Genomic DNA, 22010 nt, shown 5'->3' with positions numbered 1-22010 from the left:
GTCCTTGAGCTAAATAAAGAAACTCTGTCAGCTCCAGAAGATGCTGTTGTGTGGCTGACCCTGCCGCTGACCTCTCTGAGTCAGTATCATATGATTTGTTCCAATACAACTAATGCTGAATCTCTTATTATTATCCTGCAAATGAACAGGCCACACACACAATACCTTGTACACTGTACGCTCCAGTATCTGCTTCAGGATGTGACTCCACATCTCTGCATCATTCTGCAAACTAAATCCACGCAGATGCTTATCTGACAGTGTTTGAAATGTGCTTCTGTATAATCACATGTATATATGTTCAACAGACAGGAGACTCTGCATTCCTTCATTCTACAGGACGGTTTAGCTTCTTGACTCACACACTGACTTCTGCCATTTAAAATCTCTGATGGAAAAAAAGTGATCAGTCTGGCAGAAATAGTCACAAAGCAAACTTTTAAGAGAGAAAATCAAACCCCACTGGGTCAGTTATTACAAGCTCACGCTGTGCAGCTAAACTTTGTTCAAACCTACAGAACTAAGTGGGTACCAGATATGTGAAGCTGAACTTCAGGGAAACAAGACATCTCAAATATTTCCATTTTATGAAATGGTACAGTCATAAAAAAACACGAAATCTTGTGTTTTAATATTTCATTCTGTGTGAACATCATAAGGCTTCAATGCAGAGTCGGAACAAAGAATAAAACAAGAATAAAACTGTTTATGATACTGTCACATAGTTTGGAATAATATTTGATGATTTTAACAACCTTAAAGTTCATTAAGGGGAAATAAAAGGCAAAAACTGGGTGTTAACATTTTAACTTTGCATCATACAGTAATGGTACATATGTAGATTTTGTCAGTCACTCAGTATTCCTATCGGATATATACAGTAGGTTAAAATTAAAAATACATAGAATTTGCAATAAATTCAGGTTATACTGACACCCTATAACAATGTTTCCCACCCTGCGGACTGGGAAACCGCATGTCAAGTTAAATCAGAGGGGTCACAAGATGATAAAAGGGATTAAACAAAAAATATTTATGTGTTTTTTCTCAAATTTTTGCCTCGGGGCTCTAAGGAGGTTGAAGTATCAGCCCACATGCTTAATATAACTATTTTTTTTCTCTCTCTTTTTTTAAAACTGGGGGTGCTGTTAAAAACAGCAACTAAAAACAAAAGATAAATAAATAGAGATCATAAAACAGAGGGGAATAAAATGAAGTTACACAAAAATATAAACTGTCAGAAGTGAGATAATAAAACACAGAAACATATCAAACATTCATAAAAGCTTTCTGACAAAAGAATGTTTTAAGAAGAGATATCTAAAGATTGTCACATTTGGTCACTAGCTGAGACCTGGGAACAACCAGCAGGGCCACATCCACCCATCTTAGTGAACACCCAGGCACATAGGGGGTTAATAATAAGTCCTTGATGTAGGTTGGGGCAAGGCAATTCAATGCTTTCAAAGTGATAAGCAGAAGTTTAAAATCAATGTGCCAATGTACCGGAGTAATATGTTCATATCTCTTAGTGCCAGTTCAGATCCGGGAAGCAGCAGATAAAGGATGTCCGCGCTTCCACCGCTAGATGGTGCTGTTGCTCCTCTGTTTCTCGGCGCTGCTAAGAAAGTGGAGGTGCTACACCTCCTTCATTGTCTGAGTAAAGGCACCGGGAGTGGATCCAATCCCGTCTCTGCCCTGCTCGCTCGCTCGCTCACTCAGTCGTCCGCCATGGCGACCGCAAAGAGCCTCCTCTCCGGTACGAGCAGCATCTGAAACTCAAACGGGTCTCTCTCTTTTTTTTATTTCTTCCACCACGGCTGTACGTGGATGTAATATCTCCTTTCAGCTGGGAAATACGTAACGTGTGGATAAACCCGCATTTCGAGAGAGAAGAGAGGGTAAGAAAAAGCCAAGTCCTCTCTGTGTGTGCTGTTAAGGGAAGTGATTCAACTTGTTTGAGGAGATTAGGGTTAAGTCCTGGGAGTATCTTTGCCGTATTGTTTTGTGATCCTGCGGGTTTTAGAGGGGAGGGAAATAACTATCACTGTGGGAAAATCTTCATATAAAGCCGGTTAACTGTCCTGTGTGTCCTCCGCTGTGCGTTATTGCGCAGATATACATTTTAGCTGTATGGATGTGCGCAAACGCTGCAGTCGCTTATGTAGCTGAAATGCTCCATGCTTGTGTGTGTGTGTGTGTGTGTGTGTGTATGTGACATTTAAATAAGCCAGATGTCTCCTGTAAATGTGCGTTTTTTTTCTATCTGGCACTTACAGTTTGCAGAGGCTGTCCAGGTAAGTCCATACGGTGCATTAATGTCACATGTACTAGCTGATCATGTCCTGAGGATTACAGCAGCCTGCTCTATTAACCTACATTGCATTAATGGTGTGAACACACTAGCAGACCGTATGAGGCGAGTCTACATGGAGGGAAGGACCTCACTTCACCATTTTCTGCACTATTTTCCTCAATCATCATTCATGCGGAGGCTTTTAAATGGCAGCCCGGCTCTGGTTACAACACGCATGCATCTTGCTTGGTTGTCATTCTTTTCACTTAATGAACAGATGTCATGTTGTCAATAATTCAGTGGGAACTTATAGTGATTCACGCCAATGCCAGCCACACCCAGGTATCAGTGTCTGGAGAGTGGTTTTGCTGAACACAGAGGAAATTGAGCCCTTTTTCTTTCAGTGTTTTGGGAGCTTGGCACAGGTAGACAGCTGGCTGTATCAGCCCCCGCCTCTGGCCATTCAGCTGTCACTAAAGGATTCCAGCTGTGCAGTGTTGGACCGCACTGAGGGGCCCTTGTGTGCCCCTGCACACAGAGGAACTACTGTTACAGCCCCCGAGACTCTGCAAACCAGCAGTCACAGCTCCATGTTACACACTTGTGGGGAATTTCAAGCAAACAAGTTCAAAGGCAGGGTGATTTACCCTGAGAAACACTGAGGGGTCTGTAAACGTCCCTCTGGTATAGTGTACTACACCATGACACTCATGGCATTAGGAACAAGCTGCCAGCTGTGCAACTGGTGACTGTTTTGTGTGTTTGTCTGGACCTGAGTTACCTATTCATAGGAACACTCAGACCTGCACTCATGACTGGTTGATTCATGATCCCTGGTGCAGAGGAGGGTAAGTGTTGGTTGAAATAATCACTGCCTACTCTTTCACTGTCCTCTGATTCACTGGTGTTTTATTTGAAGGGTGTCTGGTTGCGCGGCATGCATGTGCAGGTCATAGAAGCCACGAATTTACAGAGTCGACATGAAACACTCGCCAATAATTGAGGCAAGGGCAGCTGAGTGGTGACGGTGTGAGGATTAAATGTCATAAATAACTGGCGCTTTTAAATGAAAAATATGCATGTTTCCATTCACGCCCCTGGTGACCGCATTAGGTCTGGTTTCCATCAGCCCAAGGGAGCGTTTGTCTGTACTTAAGCTGGAAAACCCCAACATCTCGCACCCAGTGCTCTGTGATGACTGTGCACAGACTGGTGCAGATGATCAGAACATGCTCTTGTGGTTAAATGGTTAAATATGCGTATTGAATCCAAATCCTTATGAATCATGTAGAATTGACCCAGCTTTAAACATTTTAAGTTACCAAAGTTCATTAAGAACTAAATCTCAACTTGATATTATAATATGTAAAACTCAGGTAGATTGTACATTTGCATTTAAGTTAAATGACAAATTGCCCTTCACTGGTTTTTAAAAGGGAGAAGATAAGTAGGCTACTCGATAGGAGATACATTTATCTTGGAGCTTCACAAATTTGGATACTTTGGAACCAGATCTGAAAAAGGAACCAGCTGCTGGAACACAACTCTAGTCATTACATCTGAAACAGTCATCTATCAAGCAGAAATTACTCCAAACACTTACTGGTTCAAGCTTAAATAAGAAAGATGTGGTAAGGTGTCTTTGTGAATTGAGTAGCCTATCTCTGTATTTAGACTATTGGTCGGACAAAACAAGCTAATTCAAGATTCTCTGGAGATTTACGACAATTTTCTGGCACGTTATAGGCTAAACGATTAACCTGTCTGAGTATTTTTGCAATTAATCAATACTAAGAATAATAGTTACTCGCAGCTCGACTTGTGGAGTCTTACTTTATTCCTCAAATCCACTCCAACTACAGTCTGCAGTGTTTCTCGGGAAACTTTTCTTGTGCCTGTCCTCAGCATCATGCAGACCATCATCAGACAGACACTCTGAATTTAGTGTATCCACTGTCCTTGGCCTATTTTACTCTGCACACTCTGCTGAATTACATTCTCCACTCCTTCGAAAATGCCTTATTCAGCTTCCAGCTTAAACTTGGCAGCAGTCATTCACCTCTGCGGCAGCTGAACAACTGCCCACTGGCCTCAACACTCTGATGAACCACTTGGTGAGTCTCGAGATGACATCAGCCAGCTGGAATGTGCAATGAAGAGAGAATTAAGCAGGACAAGAAGGGCCTTGGGGGATCTTGCTGTGTGGATACATGAGGGGGGTGGATAGTGGTCTGCGTGTGTGTCAACCAGGAATGAATGAGTCAACAACTTTGTCCAAACACAGTCCTTCACCTGGGAAAAACACAAAGAGTCATTCTGCAGATTATTCCAGGTTGTGCATGTTGACTTTGATTAAAATATCAGATATCTGGATGCAGTATGGAAATGTGTGTATGGTTAACTATTCTATGCAAGTGTTTGGTTTATTTTTTGTAGTCACAGCTGGATCTAATTAGATTCTGTACTGTTACTCTCCAAATTCACAACACATTCAATTCAGCGTCCTGGTACCTATTTGAATCGACGCCCATGAGACCAATTCAAACAATTAAATAATGTCTGTGTGTCTTTGGCCCTGCTGCTTTGCTTTTACGACTTTTTGTCATTTTATTGACTCTTTGATTTCACACTCAAGCCTCGTGATTCTTTTGTCAAATCAAATTAAGGCTGCCTGATTTGTGCTTCGAAATCAAGAACATGCTTAAGTCTTTTCTTTTTTTTTTTTGCACAATAATTGGCTCTCCCACAGGCAACAATTATCAGCCATTAGTGGAGAGTGCAAATACCGAATTTGCAATTACTCTGTTAGTGTGACACAGAGGGTTGTGCAGCCTGTACTCCGGGCCCCGATGCATTACTGTGCCACTGATACTCTGTAAGAGGATGTTTCTTACAAGTTAGATCCATTTTTTGTAACTATTCTAACTATTATACTTGTGTTCACATGTATGCAGCGGCAAATGAAAGAGTGCATGTATGTGTGTTCCTGACTTTTCTGTCTTGGCCTCTGTGCAGGCTGGGCAGTGAGCAGCGCAGTGCATCATGGCAGAACCAGAGCTAGAGCCAATGGCCTCTGGAGCAGGGCCGCGTCTCGGAGCCCCAGAGACTCTTGGCATCAGTACGTTGGACCCCGGGCACAGACCGCCAGCCATGCCCCCCGGACGGCACGTCACCATCAGGGTCCGTATGTTAGATGACACGGAGGAGCTCTTTGACATCTCGGTGAGTTGTTAATCCCTTCTTGCACAGGCACGTTTCTCTGTGGGATTTTGACTCTTAGTAGCCAAGAAACATTTTCCGTTTTCACCATTGCAGCAGCAGCAGCAGCCTGGTAACAGGTTGGCATGGCAACTGCATGATGGTAAGTTGTTGAATTCATAGATGAAACCGGAGGGATCTTTTTCCTTTCCTTCCAGTTTATTGTGGTGGTCTTTTCCGTCTGATCTCTGCTTCCGCTGAAACTGTCTGAAACGTTCTCGACTGCTACTTTGTCTATTAAAACACTGGTTTCATTTCCACTGTGACCTCCTGACACTGAGGACTGAGGACATGAAAGGACACACTCCTGCTCTCTTATGTAGTGAATGCAGGCAGGAAGACAATTATACCTCTTAATGTCTTTCAATGAGCAGAGCTGCCATATAAATCCCATTCATGATCTCAGGATTTAGAGGATTAAGTTTCTCATCACAGATCTAAATTTAGACATACTGGTATCAGCCATTTGCACAGGTAATGAAAAATGTTGCTAAAATTAGATACTGATTGTAAATTACCTATTATTATATACTTATAACACTTAAAATCCGAAATAAAGACATAGTAAGTTACACAAACTGAATTTGTAGACATAAAGCAGACAATTTGCAGATATCATCCCAACTCTTGTAATTTTGCTTTTACTAACTAAAGGATTAGACTGGTGTTTTCCCACAAAAAGACCAAACCGAAAGTGAAATTCTTCTTCTAACTGGTATTACCTGTTTAGCCAAAGCTGGATGTAGATTATTCCTTTGTGCCATAGACCTCCATTACTGTCCAAAAACTATTAAAAACACATAAATAAACCACAATGTTGCACTGAGTGACATGTACCTCAGTTTGAGTCAAAACCACATACATTGTTCTACTGCCATACATGCTCACTAGTTGTGTAATCATTTGCAGCTGTGTCCAGAACACATGCACTATTTACTCCTGTTTGAGTACTGTCTGCTAAAAACTACAGTGCCCAGCTGTTTTCAGAATTACTGAGCCTTTTTATAAGAAAATATAATGAACATTTGAAAAAATAGTCTTCATTAAGAACTAATGGGCTGAGAAAACAAGTAGTACATACAGAGTAGGTAAGTTGTATCAAGAGACGCATAAACGATTTGTTGACAGTGAGAAAAAGGCAGAATGACACCAGTTTTATCCCTTAAGCAGATGAGATCATGTTGGGATATATGCCACACATTTCCCCCTGCATTCCTTTGAATTTGTGGTGTTTTGGTAAGATGTCCTCAGACCTTGATTTAATGGCAGAGACGTCGGGGTGGAGTAAGTGAAAAGACTGTTATTTGTCTTAGAATAGAAGAACCAGCCATATTCTGTGACCACAAGCCTTCTTGCCTGGAATAGAGGAGCGAGATGAGCAGATAGTGGAAAGTGGAAAGTGGTGATGGAGAGAAACAGATAGAGCGGCAGGCACAGAGGAGCCGTTTAATGTGTATGAATGGGGCTTGGCAGTAAAGCTGCTGAGTATTACTGACAGTTAGTGAGTGTGCAGTGCGGGCTGGATGTGTCCTCCTGGCTGTTTCCCAAGGCATATGGGTAAATGTTGTTCCTTAAGCAGGCAGCGGAGCTCCCTGTGCATGACTGCTAATCTTTCTAGTGGTATCATGTGTTGTATTTAATACTTATGGTTCACTAGATTCACAGTAAGATCCCATTTGATTGCCCTCATTTAACCCATGTTATTTTGTGTGTACTTTGGGTTAGATGAGGCATTAAAGCCTGATTTGTTTTACCTCATCCCCACATTTTTTGGGACTATTCAGCTCCACAGTGTTGTTAGGACAGCATGCTTGTGCGCTCCCTTTGGCTTTTTCTTTTCTTAGGTTAGAACAGTCAGTTTACCAATACCAGCCTTTAAGAAGTGAATATCATCCAGCCAGTGATTCTTAGCTCTAATACGAGGCAGAGCTGCAACAATTAGTTGATTAATCGATAGACAGAAAATGAATCGGCAACTATTTTGATAGTTGAATAATGTTTTAGTCATTTTTGAGTAGAAATGTCAAATATTCTAAAACACTCCAATTTTGAAGCTTTCTGTGTCATATATGACAGTAAGCTGAATTTCTTTGTGTTTTGGACTGTGTTTTTGACATTTGAAAGGCATTTTTCAATATTGTCTGACATTTTAAACAAAACGCTTGAACGATTTATCAAGAAATAAAGGGTAAGTAAAATAAGTAGTTTACATGTTGGAGGTTTGCTGGTTGTCTGCAGCTCTTCATTAAACATCATCATCACTATGGCTGTTTCTGCTTGTACTATTCCTCCCTGCATTATTTCTAACTGATTCCCTGAACAATAGCTCCAAATATCTCAATAATTTGTTGTTGACCAGTTTTTAGTGGCACTAACAAAACTTTGGTGAGGATCATGTTTCATTTCCAGTAAATTCTTCACAATAAGTCTCCCATTATGAAGTCATTTAAAAGGAAATGTTGGGTTTGCATCGGTGGCAACTTAACATGACTTATATATGGCTGCCCCTTGGCAGGCTTCTGGAAGTCGGCCAATCAGAACAGAGTGGGCTCATTGGGAGGGGGGCTTAAAGAGGCAGGAACTAAGACTGCCTGTTAAGAGACAGAGGCTGAACTGAGGGGTTGCATAAGGGGCCAGTATGAGATAAATAAGGAGTTTTTTTAACTGTGAATCATAGAAAACTACTCTAGTGAAGTCCACAAATATAGTACTGGATATGAACTGGATATGTGCATTATAGGTATGTACGTGAAGCAGAGGTTTTCTACTAAAATTGTTATTGGTTCTATAAACACATTGATTCTTTGTACTTTTTGACTTGAAACATGAGATTTGTATATATACAACAGTTTCAGGCTAGTCTGTCTTCTTTGTAGCCTGTATCAGGTTTCATACAGTTTAATACCCATAAAAAGAAACACCATAGTGAGATACCTGTGTTGTTTTTGAATAAATGCTGCATAGGATATGACCCTAGCCCTTAGGCCATGACTACTAAGTTGACACTCTTGTGGAAGTACAGTAGCAGGGCCATGATGTTGTCACTGAGTTAGATAGAGCTTTTGTCACTGCTCTGCTGAAACAAGCTGGAGATGCTGCTCAGGAGAGGGTAACAAAAGGCCCCCGCTAACAGAAAGCTGTATTCAATGCTCAATTGAACACACATTATAGCCTCTATCTCAAGTCAGCACTTGAGATAAAAAACTCAGCAGGCTTGATATTTTGCCCCGATGTGTCAAAGGAGTTCATCTTCCTCAGTCATAGACTCACACTCAGGGTGGAAAGATCTGTTTTCCTCTTGAAAAAAAATGATGGAAAACTGGAAAAAAAAAAATGTTTTTTTCACAATTCACAATTGTTCTCTGTCTTGGATTGTGTAAAAATGTTTTCTATTACCGGGTGCTTCAAGATTCAAAAGACAGAATGGATATATTTTGCAACAGAAGTATCTAGTTGCTGAAAAGGAGTCCACTTTGAAGGCATCGATAACTCACAAGAATTTGGCTTGGCAAGGACATTTGGAGGCAGGGAGTGAGTTGCTGAATTTTAGCTGTAACTTTTGTTTTACCCAGTTTCAACTCAAAAATCTGATTTTTTTTTTTTGGGTCCAGCTGAGGCAGGGATTACAAAAACATACGTCAACTTGGCTCAGATCCTGCTGATATTAATCTTTCCCCCGCAGCAGTGAAGTGAGATAACTGTATGGTCCACAAAACACATTTGTCAAGCAATTATCTAGTCTTTTATGTCATAAGAGGAACACAGAGTATTGTTTGAGACGTGGTTCATCCCGGATGATGTTCTAGTCAAAGTGACTCAAGGCAGGAATATTTTATGTGTCTCTTTAAGAAAACATAAAACCTCCAACCTCCTCCTATACCTGATACTGAAGGCTTCAGTTACTGTTCCTCTGATTCAGAGGGTCAAGTTTCCACCTCAGCGGGCAGAGTATCAGATGTTTGAGAAACAAAAAGGGGCCATCTAGCCATCTCGTGGGTCACATACCATGCTGTGGCCTACTTAGCATACTTGCTGTGAACACACTTGTGTCAATGCTGATGATGTTCGACTGCACAAAATCTGGACAACAGCAGATTGGCACTGATCAGACGGCACACTTAAGCTAAAATATCAGTCTTGTTCCACCTTTTCATTATTTGTGTCTCATGGAGTTATTTAAAAATGAAACTGGACGGCTTCTGTCCATTTTGCTCATGCGAGTTCAGTAGAGCAGGAAATCCAGACTGCAGCCCCCAGTCTGTCCTGCAGTCCTTAGGCTAACATAGACTGACGCAGTCTGTGCTGATGTTTTGACGTTTATATTTGCTGATGGCTGGTGGAAGCTCTGCAGAAGTTGCCTGTGAGGAGGGTGATTGCAGTGTGGATTTAGGAGGTGGGGGATGGGATGGTGAAGGCAGAGCAGAGAGTCATGCTCATTCCTGTGAATGAAGGAAGCAGTCAGGCTCCATTAGCCAAACCTTACTGGTAGAATACCAACGAATACAACCTAACATGGAATATTCCACTTTCTGTGTAATACTGGCGGTAGAAATTCAGACACACACTTATCCCTTTTTTTTCTCTCTCTCATGTTGCACTAGTACTTCTGTTCTTCATCTCTTACTATAATGAGCCACTGAGGACTGCTATCTGTCCTCTCCAGCCATCACTTTGTCCATTACAGTTACGGGACAGCCCCTGCAATAGGCTGCTGAGCAGGGAAAAATCCTGAACTCGTTAATTACAAACCTCTTCCTCTCTTTGTATTTTCATTTGCTGTCCATACGAGATTTGAAGAGATTTTTACTCAGCACAGTCTCATTAGACTAAAATATATTACTTTTTGCTTTGCTAATTACCGATGAAGTCAACAGCAAATTAAAAAGTGCACAGAAGTGAAACCAGTTTTTACACATTCACTGACCGTGCAGAACATGGAGCAAAATGTTCTCAGTACTGTTTTCTGAGCACAGCACGTAATAGGTGGGGAGCATCAGAGCGGTATTGTGGGGGGCTTTGATGCTCTCAGCAGCAGCTTTTGATCAGCAAGTTCAGATTACAAATCAGCGGATAAAGATGAACACGTTTTTGGACGCCACTCTTAGCTGTGTTTGCACTCAGTTGACCTCTGATAATCCATCATTATAACAAATTATACTGTGATCCGTCTAAAGATACTAGAAAACACTGAAACTAGCCCTCTCCCCACACTCGACCGCAGCGGGTCTTAGGTCAGCTTGTTGACTCACAATGATATTAGCTACAGAGTTCATGTGACAGGGTGTAATTCATCTTTTACTGAGAATCAGACTGTGCTGTCCGTTAACTCGATGCTTCATCCCCAAGATCAATAGTTTATCACTACCGTTTCCGACATTTTTCAAAGCAAAGTAGATCTAGAGATGTGCACATGAGTGAGATTTGAAGTGAAGTTACCACAAATCTGCCACTGACTGAATTTTATATTTGGCCATAGAGGAGGCATCTGATGCTTTTTCATTCTCCCCGTTCCCATAACTAAAGCATGTTTATAGCCAGAAACTGGGCAAAGAAACCAGGGCAGCAGGGACCACCCAGGCTAAAAGGGGGCCACGCTACAAAAGGAAGGACCTCCAAGCTTTAAAGCATGACTCTCACACCAGTCCAGAGGGCTTACCATCATCCCAACACTCGACACTCTTTCCCCCCATATGCTGTCACCCATTTATTGTGATGGGAAGCAATTAGAGCAGCCTCAGTGTGCCTTGTTGTCAGTTGAATGGCAATGAGGTCCTGACTTAATGAGAAAAACATGATGAAGGGCTTCTTTCAGCTCTGTCTTCAACAGCTTCAGTGTGATTGTCCAATGACTGACTAAGCTATACTGAAGAAGAGCTGAGGTGTTACTGCAGGACTGTTTCCACCTGTGGATCAATGCCCAGATTCACACAGAGACTCAGCTATTAGAGGTGCATCAATACCTTTTTTCTAAGCGCCAATTTGAATACCAATTACTTCATTAATTGCACTGGCTAATGCAGAGTACTTATCAAATTTGACACCCATTCCATTGTCATTAGTATGCAATACAATTAATTAATTACACAAATCTGTGTTTCAGTTATGTTTTCAGTCTCACAATGTAAATCATCTACACACCACAACAGAAAAAGCTTATTCTTGGTTAGGGTAGACATAAAGGAGCTCTAAAACCAATACTGAAGCTACAACAGCTGAAATGATTAATCAATTAATTGATTACAATAGATAGTTGACAGAAAATTACTGTTTTAGTTTTCCAGCTTCTCAATTGTGAGGATTTGCTGCTTTCCTTTAGACTGAATACATTTTGGCTTTGGACTGTTGGTCAAATGAAAAAATAATTTGATGGCATCAAGTTGGACTTTAAGAAATTATGATCATAATTTTTTTGCTATTTTCAAGCATTTTATAGATCAAACTATAATAGATTAATTGAGAAAATAACCAGCAGATTAGTCAATGATGAAAATCATCAATCATCATGAAATCATTACTTGCAATGAATGCAACATTATCAGGGATTTATGGGAATACCGTGCTTGTAAGAGTAAATACTAGTCTGTTTATCATGCGATAGATTCATATATAAACCATATATTCTTCCATTTTTGCTGGTCTTTTAGTTTTTATTTAAATCATGAGATTAGCTATGTCAACTTTTTATTTTTTTTGAAGCAGTTTGTATTTTAAGAAGGGAAATCACCCCTTGTTAGTGAGCAATTGTTGGTATTTTGTTTGTTTTCTCTGTTACTGGGAAGTTTTAATCTTGTAATGAGAGGCTTAAACACTAACTGTCAGCTTTACAATCAACATATAGTCGGTATGCAATCCAAGCTCACATATATGTGAAGAAAAAGAAGAATTTCGTCTTCGTCTTCTGCAACATTGCTTCTGCACGGTGAGACATGTTGGCATAATTGAAATTCAAACCGCATATTATTTGTGAACGTTACAGACCCCCAAAGGTTCTCAGTATCTCATGTTTCATGTTGTGTATTTTCAAGTATGACATGTCGACTGTTAAGGAAGGCAGAGCTCAGAGGGAGGGGGACAGTCTAGTCTCGAAGCAGTGTACTAAATCCTGTTAAACTCAGAGCTGTGGTGGGGACACGGTCTGCTTCTCCAGCCTCACAGCGCTTGAGGGGGAGAACTGACAGAGGTGGTGGTTAAATGATTTGGGCTCAGAGGACGATTTGGCACCAATATTTCTTGATGAGTTTTCATTGGCCAAATATGAGTACAAATGGGATTCGATTGGCTGTTGCAGTATTCGGGAGAAGGGGGCAACAGCTAAACAGCCCAAAGCCAAAAATCTATCTACCTTTTACACCATGTCAATGGGTTTTCTAAAGAATAGTAGACTCACACGTCCAATAAACTTCAAACAGGTGCTGGACCAAAGAAACAGTATAACAAAGAAAGATGAAGACTGTAGATCCCTGAAGAAGAGCATGTGGCTCGAAATGTCACTGGTGGATATCTAAATAAACTGCATCTAAGGGAGCTACAGTGTGCGGACCTTCATCTTTCTTTGTTACAGTGAGTTTTCTAAACCCATTACTGTCACTCCCCCATTCTCTAATAAGAGTCATGCACGAGTAACCGTAAGATCTATTTAGATTAACTGTGCTGTGACTCTTGCATTCCTCTAATGTAGACGGTCGGTTTTAGGTTCATATAGTGTGACTGTTGTGGAGACTGAATTTTAAAGGCTAATTTTACGGAGCTATGGGATTAAACCAGTAGAGAGATGCATGAAGATGGTGACCATGGCAATCTCCCCCTCCCCGCTTAGAGTGAGCTTGAAAGTTGTGAAGGAAAGGATTGTTAGAGACAGTGTACAGATAAATAGCGCCTCTGATTTTTATCTCCCATGTCACCCGGGAAAGTGTTTGCAGCCTGGCTTGGGAGACAATCAGAGGGAGGCCTTGATACAGCAGGGAGGTTGGGAATTACTAGCATCCAGACGTCTGATGTTCGTCACTGCTGTCTGTTCTGCTAACACATTGCATTTGTTCACTTTTGGAAGTCTTAAAATAGATAAAATTGTTGTTTCTGCTCTTAAAGACACTTGCCCCAATCGCATTGTTCCAGCCTTTTTTAAATATATTGTAATTCTGTCTTAGAAAACACTTGCAGCTGCTTAATGTGGCTTCCTGCCATTGGAAGGAATTTGCCATTTACCATCTTATCCCTCTGCTGCTGGAAAGCACCTTGTTGGCACGACTACCACAGCCTTTGAGCTCTATATTCCCTCTGATGTGCCAGCTTGGATTCTAAGATGATGCTCTCTCTGTGAACATACATACATTGCTATGAATTTCGTCTCTATACGAGTTCATCTTTGAAAGGCCACATGGAATGGTGCCGGTCGACGTGTGGGTTGCCATGGCTACACATAGAGGTGGATGAGGAGCGTCTGAGCCGGTTGCCGCGTTGCAGAGTTCTGTCTTCCCCTGATATCTGCCGGGGAGGAGGGGAGGCTGGAGGATGGTGGGGATGGGGGGGTTGCGGGGGGCGAGAGGGGGGGGGGGGGGGGGGGCGTCTTCATGCAGAGCATTAATGTGAGTGTAGCGCGCTAGCATGGGGATACGCTGCTGCACACCAATTATGACTAACATATTCAGGAGACACAGCCCACCTCGCTGAGTGCTGTGGTTACGTGTGCGAGTTGCTTTTTTTGTATTCAAATCCCCTGACTGCAAATATGACTGACAATAAGTTTTGAGGGATTATTAGCTCATCTTGGTTTCATTACTGATTGACCCAGTTTCCCCTGAAAGATGGTATTGTGTTTGAGATGGCAAGGATTTGGGGAGGGAGGGGGTTATATGCTCTGTGTCACCATAAAAACAAAATGGAAAATTTGTGTGTTTGTGTTGAGCTAATGTTGAGTCTTTTTCTGATTTTTTTTTTTTCTCTGGTGAAAGGTACAAATTGAGGCTGTAATGTGATCATGTCATTCAGGCCATCATTCTTGCACTGACTGTCTGCTGTCTGCCAGAAAATATTCTCATACTTTCCTTACATGAACTCTGAACCCTTGGTTGCCTTTCTCTCGTGGCATGAAATTGAAATCCCGCAGCGGGATGTAAGGGGGGTGGTGGTTGTTTTCCCACATACGGCCATCTTCCTCCCTCACATCCTGAAATGTAATTGGGTTGTGGAGGATGAGAGCCACAGGAGATGAGCAACAGTGGGAATTATGTGGTGGCTGATGGCTGAGAATACTAACATGCTAGAGAATGAAGGAAACCACATTTTGATTTGACTCGTAAAGATAAACGCCATTTTCATCAGATCACTTTTGTTGAATCATCTACTTCATTGATTCCAAAACAGGGGTACTTGTATGGAAGCAGGTAACTCTGCAGTTATTAGGGGGGTAACTGGAAAGATTATGGAGTAGCTCAGCTAATTAAAAAAACAATGAAAAATATAAAAACATTTTGAAGGAAAATCAAGGGGAATTGTGTTAATTCTGATATTTAGTACATTTATTTATTACTAATTGTATTGCCACAATAACTGCTTACCTTCCAGCTTCAATAGGCAGACTGCCTCAAATTAGCAGAGCTGCAACTATCAGTTGATTAAGTGATTAGTTGATTGACACAAAAAGCAAAAATGCCAAAAACAATTGCTGGTTTATGTTGAAATAGCTTCTTAAATGTGAAGATTTAATGCTTTTCTTTGTTGCACATCATGGTAAACTGAATATCTTTAGGTTTTGGACTGTTAGTCACACAAAAGAAGGCCTTTAGAAGAGGTCACCTTGGACTGTAGAGAACTATAACTGAGATTTTTCACTATTTTCTGGCATTTTATGGACAAGACAATTAACTGATTAATCAAGAAAATAATTGGTAAATTAATTAATAATGAAAATAATCTTTAGTTACAGCTCTACAAATTAGTTAGAAACTTTGCAAAAAAAAAAATCAAAATGGAAAGCTAAAAGTGAAACGTCCAACTTCTGCCACTCCAGATGGTAGTGGTATAACTTGATCAAACCTACTGAAAAAGTAAAATGTGAACAACACTCCACAAAGGCCCTTCCATTTATCAAAGGGATACAGCGAAGGGGTAGTTGAGTACATCTGACAAGGTTGTGAGGCAATGTCGAACAAAAAAGGTTGGGAACCACTGCTGTACAACAGTATTTGTGGTTTAGTGGACACACCAGTTAAACTGTGTGAAATAATGATCATCTGTCAACAGCCTGGGTTTTCCCAGATTGTAAGAAGACTGGAATACGCTGGTGTAAATACTGCAAGTGAAACACAAGCTGTTATGTAGCCTGTGTATTGTGGTTGTATTGATGAAAACAGAACTGTATCTGTCCGTGAGACATGTGTGAGATGGATGACTGAAAAATACGACTGAAATGCCTCCCGTGTAGCTACTGGGATATTCTTAACAGCATGCTGCACTTAGATGTCCACCATGCATCTGTAACAAAATGCTGTGATTCCCTTTCAGAAATATTTGTTACATCTTTCCTGTGAGAGATACTGAAACTTAAAGAAAACCACTTTTTAGGAGAATGTGGAACAATTGACCATTGTTTGAATAGTAAATACTTTCATTATGTGTCTGCTCTCCATTTCCCATAAAGACTCGTCACAAGCAAACTGCTATAAACACAGCAATTGTAGTACGATTCATGGCGTGACAATCCTACCTAGAAACCCCATTTACTTTGCATCATTCATGCCATTTCTTGGAAGGACAGACTGAAAGAGCTACTGATGAAAGCTGTCAGGTTACATCTGACGAACATTATGCTGCATTGCTTTCTATACTGTGCACAGGTGCTTTGGGAAAAAGCAATGCCTGTATAATAAGTCTTTCTTGTTCCTATGGTAACCAAGATGGGTGTCTCTTTGTGGAAGATCCTCATGTTTGTTTGGTTCAGACAGCTGTGAAGCGCCAGTCGACTCTATCTGCCTGTGTGACCATTTGCTTGTGTCAATTCACAAAGAAAGGACGAGACGTACGCAAACGTTACCTGTGATCTCTTTGTAGGGTTTTATGACGGATGCATGAACGTGGATCCTCTGACTTTTCATGCCCATGCACATGCATTATTCCATTGAATGTTACCCTTTGATGACAGCTTTCTGATCCTTTTATTAAGCCCTTAAACTGTGGAGCTGTATCCCACTGACTGTAGCAGCAGGGTTGGTAGACATCATAGTACATGATGGGTGTGGCTATGGTGCTGCTCCTAGCCATCTACCCTTTCTCTGTGATGTCCCCCAGGACTCAAATAAAGGGCGAAATCCTCGTGGGAACCGGTACGCCTCAGCTGCACAGCAGCTTCACAGCACCGCTGCCCCTCTTCAATGAATTATGAATTTCTCATTGAGATACAGAAGCCTAATTAATATGTTAGAACCGATAGCAGTGTAATATCATGGGATTATTCTTATCCTGTAGTGCCTTCTTTTACCTTGAGTGCTCTGGCCTCACCTTTGCTGCTCTCATCTCCTGAACCGTCCTCATCTGTTAGAAAGTTATCAGGCTGTGCTGCTTCTGCTGCGGCACATATGCCGCTCTCTCCTTTTTGCATGTTATTTCCTGCCACGCTTCAGCTGTAATTAAAACAGAAACTGCCGCATTTCTGGATGCGTTTTTCGGTCAGTGCTGTAGCTTTTGCCTACAGTGAAGTCTCTCCCTTGATGCTTGACATGTTGCATATCAGAATTCCTTTGTACCTGTGCAGCTGAGTCTGCCTCCCACTGCTGCTTGGCGGTAATTGAATTTGGGGTCTCTTGGGCAGATAGAGGAGATGTGTGGGAGGGAGAGTGAGGATGAATGAAGCACAGATTGAAGGAGGGGCATCAGAGAGTGTGTGTGTGTGAGAGAGAGAGAGAGAGAGAGAGAGAGGGAAAGAGAGAGGAAAATCTCAAACCAGTTGCCCCAGCTGCACATATGCCTCCTGGAAAGATATTGACCTGACATCACTACCCCCCCCGCCCCCCACCATTATTAAAGTGGGAACTGTTGCATAAGCTACCAGGGAGAAAACCAGTAGAATCATCTGTCCAGGGGCAACAGCACACCCAAGACTCACATAGCTTTACTCAGGTTTTCTCTGTACTCTTATGGCATGATTGGGCTTCTTTTTTAAGCTTTAGACCTTAGCTTTAGAACTGTTGAGCTTTTCTCTGGCTGTTTCTATTGAAAAGTGATGCGCGGAAGTTCAGCTCTAAAAGAGTCAAAGCTCTTGTCAATGGGTGTCAGTGTGGGAATGCCCCTTAATAGATATCAAAGGATTTGTCCCAGGGGACGTCCTCTTTCACACAACCAGTGGGGGTTGGTCTGTTCTGGTCGTTTCAGTTCTCCAGAGTGCTTCAGAGTATCTGTCATTGCCAGGGTTTGTAGCATAGATAGCTGTTGTCAAAGTCATAGTCTGTTTAGCGTCCTTGTTAGCCAAAGAAGGTCAGCCATGTTAAGTGCTGACACCCTGTGTTCAGTGCACACTGTGGAGCTCACTTTACGGTTTGGGATGATTACATTTCGTTTTAGAGCACAATGTGATCATGGTATTATACTGTGCACAGGTTGGATTTCTTGTGGGGGTAATCATCTGTAAACATGAATAATCTGCAGATATTTTTGTATTTTTAGAGTAGTGGGATTAGGGATTGGCAGTCTAATCATCTTGTTTTTACGTTTCTGTTGGAGACACTGGTCTGTGGTTTTAATGTGATTCGCTCATCTTATTTCATTTAAACCTATTACAGAGTAATGTTGTCAGGGTGCTCATTCACGTAAGCTTATTTGACCTTTCTACAGAGAAGCAGCATGGAAGCGTTTAGCCTAATACAGATATATTTGGTTAGTTAACTTACATTCAAATGACTGCGATGTAAGTGAAGTGATAACACTGCACAACGTAATGTGAACCATGTGCTTTGAGTTTGTCAAAGTGTTGCTGCTGAGTAACCAATAGTAGGGAGTTTTTTTTAAAATTGTGTTATCCCATGTTGTGCTTTTGTTAATTATCGCAAATATGGGCACAACACACTGAAGGAGAGGAGAGAGACGACAAAAACAACAAAGATCAGAGACATGGGTCATGGATCAAGTATTAAAGCAATCAGATGAACAAAAGATCTTATTTTTAAAAGTGAAACATTTTCAATCTGTCAAATTTGATCAAGAACACAACACAAAGGTTAAATGTGAAGGCACTGTATCCATGTCAGGATCTGGGACAAATAATTCCACAGAGGTGATTGGTTAGTAGGCCAGGCTAATGATTATTTTCATTATCAATTAATCTGTCGATAGTTGTTGGTCCATAAAATGTCAGAAAATGGTGAAAAATCTTGATCACTATTTCCCAAAGCCCAAGGGGACATCCTCGAATGTCTTATTTTGTCCCCTCTAACAGTCCACAACCGAAAGATATTCATTTTACTATATAAAAGACTAAATAAACCAGAAAATATTCACATTTGAGAAGCTGGAATCAGAGAATTTCTTAAAAATGATTCCAAACAATTAATTTATTATCAAAGTAGATTGCAGTTAATTCAATAGTTGGCAACTAATCGATTAATCAACTGATGGTTGCAGTTCTACACATTTTTGATCCGATCTTCTGAGCTGTACTTCAAGAGCCAGGTAACCATAATGCATACTGTAGGTTACCATGGAGATCTTCCCAGTCAAAAAAAGTGAGCCAGCATTGTGAGACTACAAGCCTAGGTTGGACCAAGCGTTGACTTGCTAACCTCACTTGATAAGACCAACCCCCTAGACCTGCATTTGAACCCAAAACACTTGAATGGGCACACTGCTGATTCTTTAAACCTCTTACATGCAGAAACACTCATGTTCACTTCTCATCTATTGTTTATATGTTGTTAAATTAGTCAGAGTTGCTTGTTTCAGTCTCTGAGAGCCCCTTAAACCTCAACACTAAAGCAAGAGTCCAGTGCACCCATTTCCTGAGCCAGATTTGTGAAGGTGTCACATCTTTTCTACTCGGCTTAAGTCCCACTGACCTTACAGCAAGTAGAAATGGTGTTGGGTGTGCTTGAGAAGCCTTGAACAGGGTGTGGTGTTTGCACCCTATGTATTTTAGCTTCCAAAAACCTTGGTTATGGTCACAGTAATTATAACGTTATCAAACGGAGAAATGGAGCTAAACACTCTGCCACTAAATGCAGAGCACACATATATAATGATTAAAATGGCAACATTTATGTGGAGATAATTACTCGCTATTTAGTCTTAAACACATGCTTCCATCCTGCTCCAGATGATTCTACTATATATATACATATATATATATATATAAATATATATGTATATATATATACATTTTTTTCCCTCAGAGATTAGGAATCACATTTTTCTTATGTTGCCATGGTTACTGGTCTTGCTCTGTCTACCAGTGGAGAGGAATTGGTATTCTGTAGTCACAGAGGCCTAAATTCCGTCTGGACCCAGTGGCCTGCAGACATGGAGCAACAGCTGCCTTCGTTGAGGCTGCGCCTATCTTGCATTTGTTTGCCGCCTGGTGTTTGTGCCCCAGTTCTCCACCGACAACCTTAAATGTGAGATTTCACCCCAGGACAGCGTCCGCATTTGTCATGCAGTGGAAAACGGGTGCTAATTTTCTTGCTGCAGGTTGTTTCTCGCAGAGGGCTGAAGGTTAAAACTGTGCTGCATTAAAATGTGATGTATAATGCTGCACTGAATGTTAAGTGTCAAAATTACTTGGCATCTGCACCAAACCGTTCAGGTAAGTGCCTCCGAATGTTTCTGAACCCTATATTTCTCAATGCAAGTCTCCTACTGTACCATCAAGTTTAGTGCTTTACTTGAGTGCCGCTCAGTTGCACACATACGTCGACACCTCTTCTATGTCAAACTGCAGTCGACCCAAACAGAGGATATTTTTTATGAAATCATCTCATTTTTATACAGACATTCATGGTTCCCAGATGAATGCCACTGATTTTTGTGATCTTAACTTTTCCCTTTAGTGCCACCACGAGGTTGACATTTGTGGTTTTGAGTTAAATGTCTTGACAGCTATTGGAGAGAGAGAGAGAGGTGGAAGTGGAGGAAGAGCCTTTTATAGCTGGGTGCCATTGATTGGAGCCAAGCATTGGTCACCGTGGCCTCAAAAAAGTCTCAGAAGTACAAATCTGTCTCGATTGGAGCATCAATACGGTGGCTGTGTATGTGTGTGTCTCATTAATGTGTTTTTTTTGCTGTCTCATCCGGTGTGTGCCCAGAGACACCAAGACACTAGTTTCTACAGTCTAATGAACTCATAATTAAAATTCAGTCTGCATCTTACTGTACACATCAGCGGCGGTTGTTTCAAACAGAAAGTGCTTTCCTGGCTGTTGACCTTAATCCTTGTCGACAGGAAGTGCAGCCATGGTCTGAAGCTCTTGTCTCTACATCTGCGTGCCCTAAGGTCAACTATACTCTGACAGGGAAATCCCAGCATACTCCCCCGCACTGGCCAAATGATAATTAGAGGCTCACTGTAAATACAATAAAATGCTTAAATATGATCTTTGATTTATGGATTTTTGGCCTCTGAGGATCCCTGGAGTGTTTTTGCAGCTACCGACTAAACTACTTTTTAAAACAAAGAATTAGCCTATGCTCGGTCTGTTTGTTCGGAGGCTTTCAGACTGTGTGGACGGTGTGTTGTTGAAGATTGTTACTGTACAGTATATCAGAAAGTGGGATGGAATTCAGCCATGTTTGATAAAGCTCAAGTCACAACCGCTATCATCACTACAGTAACTTACTCTACATCACAGGGCCGAGGCCCTCTGGATTTGCTGCGCAGAGGGCTAAGTAGTTTAAGGCTAATCTCAAGGAAGCCAATTGATTGGCCTCACCAGTAAAGCAGCATGTGCAGCTGTCATTATTTATTACTGGTGGAGATTATGGGGAAGGGAAGGAAAATGCGGCGGGACAGTACTGACACATTCCTCAAGAGACTTTTCCTGCTACCAACCCTGGAAAAAAATCTCTTTTAACACCACCCAGACTCCCTAGTCTCATCTTCTTCACAGTGTGTCCCACTCATAAAACCTGCGGTGGTCTGGAGTGAGGTGGCGAGGCAGAAAGCTGCTCTCCCAGACTTTGATTCAGGCTGTGTTGATGCCACACTTTGTCTCTGGACAGTAGTTGGTTCCCACAGTGCTAAATCATGAGTGATGTTGTCAGTCAGTAAAAGGCTTTTCTCTGGCACTGCAGCAGTTGAAAACCGACACTGCGCATTAATCTTCATCTTACTCATCAAATGTCTTGTGAAATGTCAGTTTACTGTATTGAACCTAACTGATTTATCAATATGAGTCAGACTGTGATTAATCAAATAAATGGAAGAAATAATTCATCAGTAATTGAAATAATCATTAGTTTCAGCCCTAATTAGGAGCGG

At 41.3% G+C, this 22010-nt stretch overlaps 1 protein-coding gene across 4 annotated transcripts in view; it reads left to right on the top strand.

Annotated features, from left to right (window-relative positions):
- The first annotated feature begins 1642 nt into the window (after positions 1 to 1642).
- The window catches only part of LOC137192730 (FERM, ARHGEF and pleckstrin domain-containing protein 1-like), a 51236-nt gene continuing 30868 nt past the window's right edge, over positions 1643 to 22010 (top strand). For 3 of the 4 annotated variants that reach the window (XR_010930618.1, XM_067603637.1, XM_067603638.1), the window contains exons 1-2: positions 1643 to 1901; positions 5312 to 5518. Coding sequence is in view for 3 of the 4 variants with exons in the window: in XM_067603637.1 (XP_067459738.1) it covers positions 5339 to 5518 (180 nt within the window). In the remaining variant the exon portion in view is untranslated. The remainder of the gene's footprint in view (positions 1902 to 5311; positions 5519 to 22010) is intronic. The other variant, XM_067603636.1, reaches the window with a different exon arrangement.

This window comes from Thunnus thynnus, chromosome 11 (assembly GCF_963924715.1).
Source record: "Thunnus thynnus chromosome 11, fThuThy2.1, whole genome shotgun sequence".
Taxonomy (NCBI): domain Eukaryota; kingdom Metazoa; phylum Chordata; class Actinopteri; order Scombriformes; family Scombridae; genus Thunnus; species Thunnus thynnus.
Note: the sequence above shows the minus strand (reverse complement) of the source record. Positions and strands in the feature narration are given on the sequence as shown.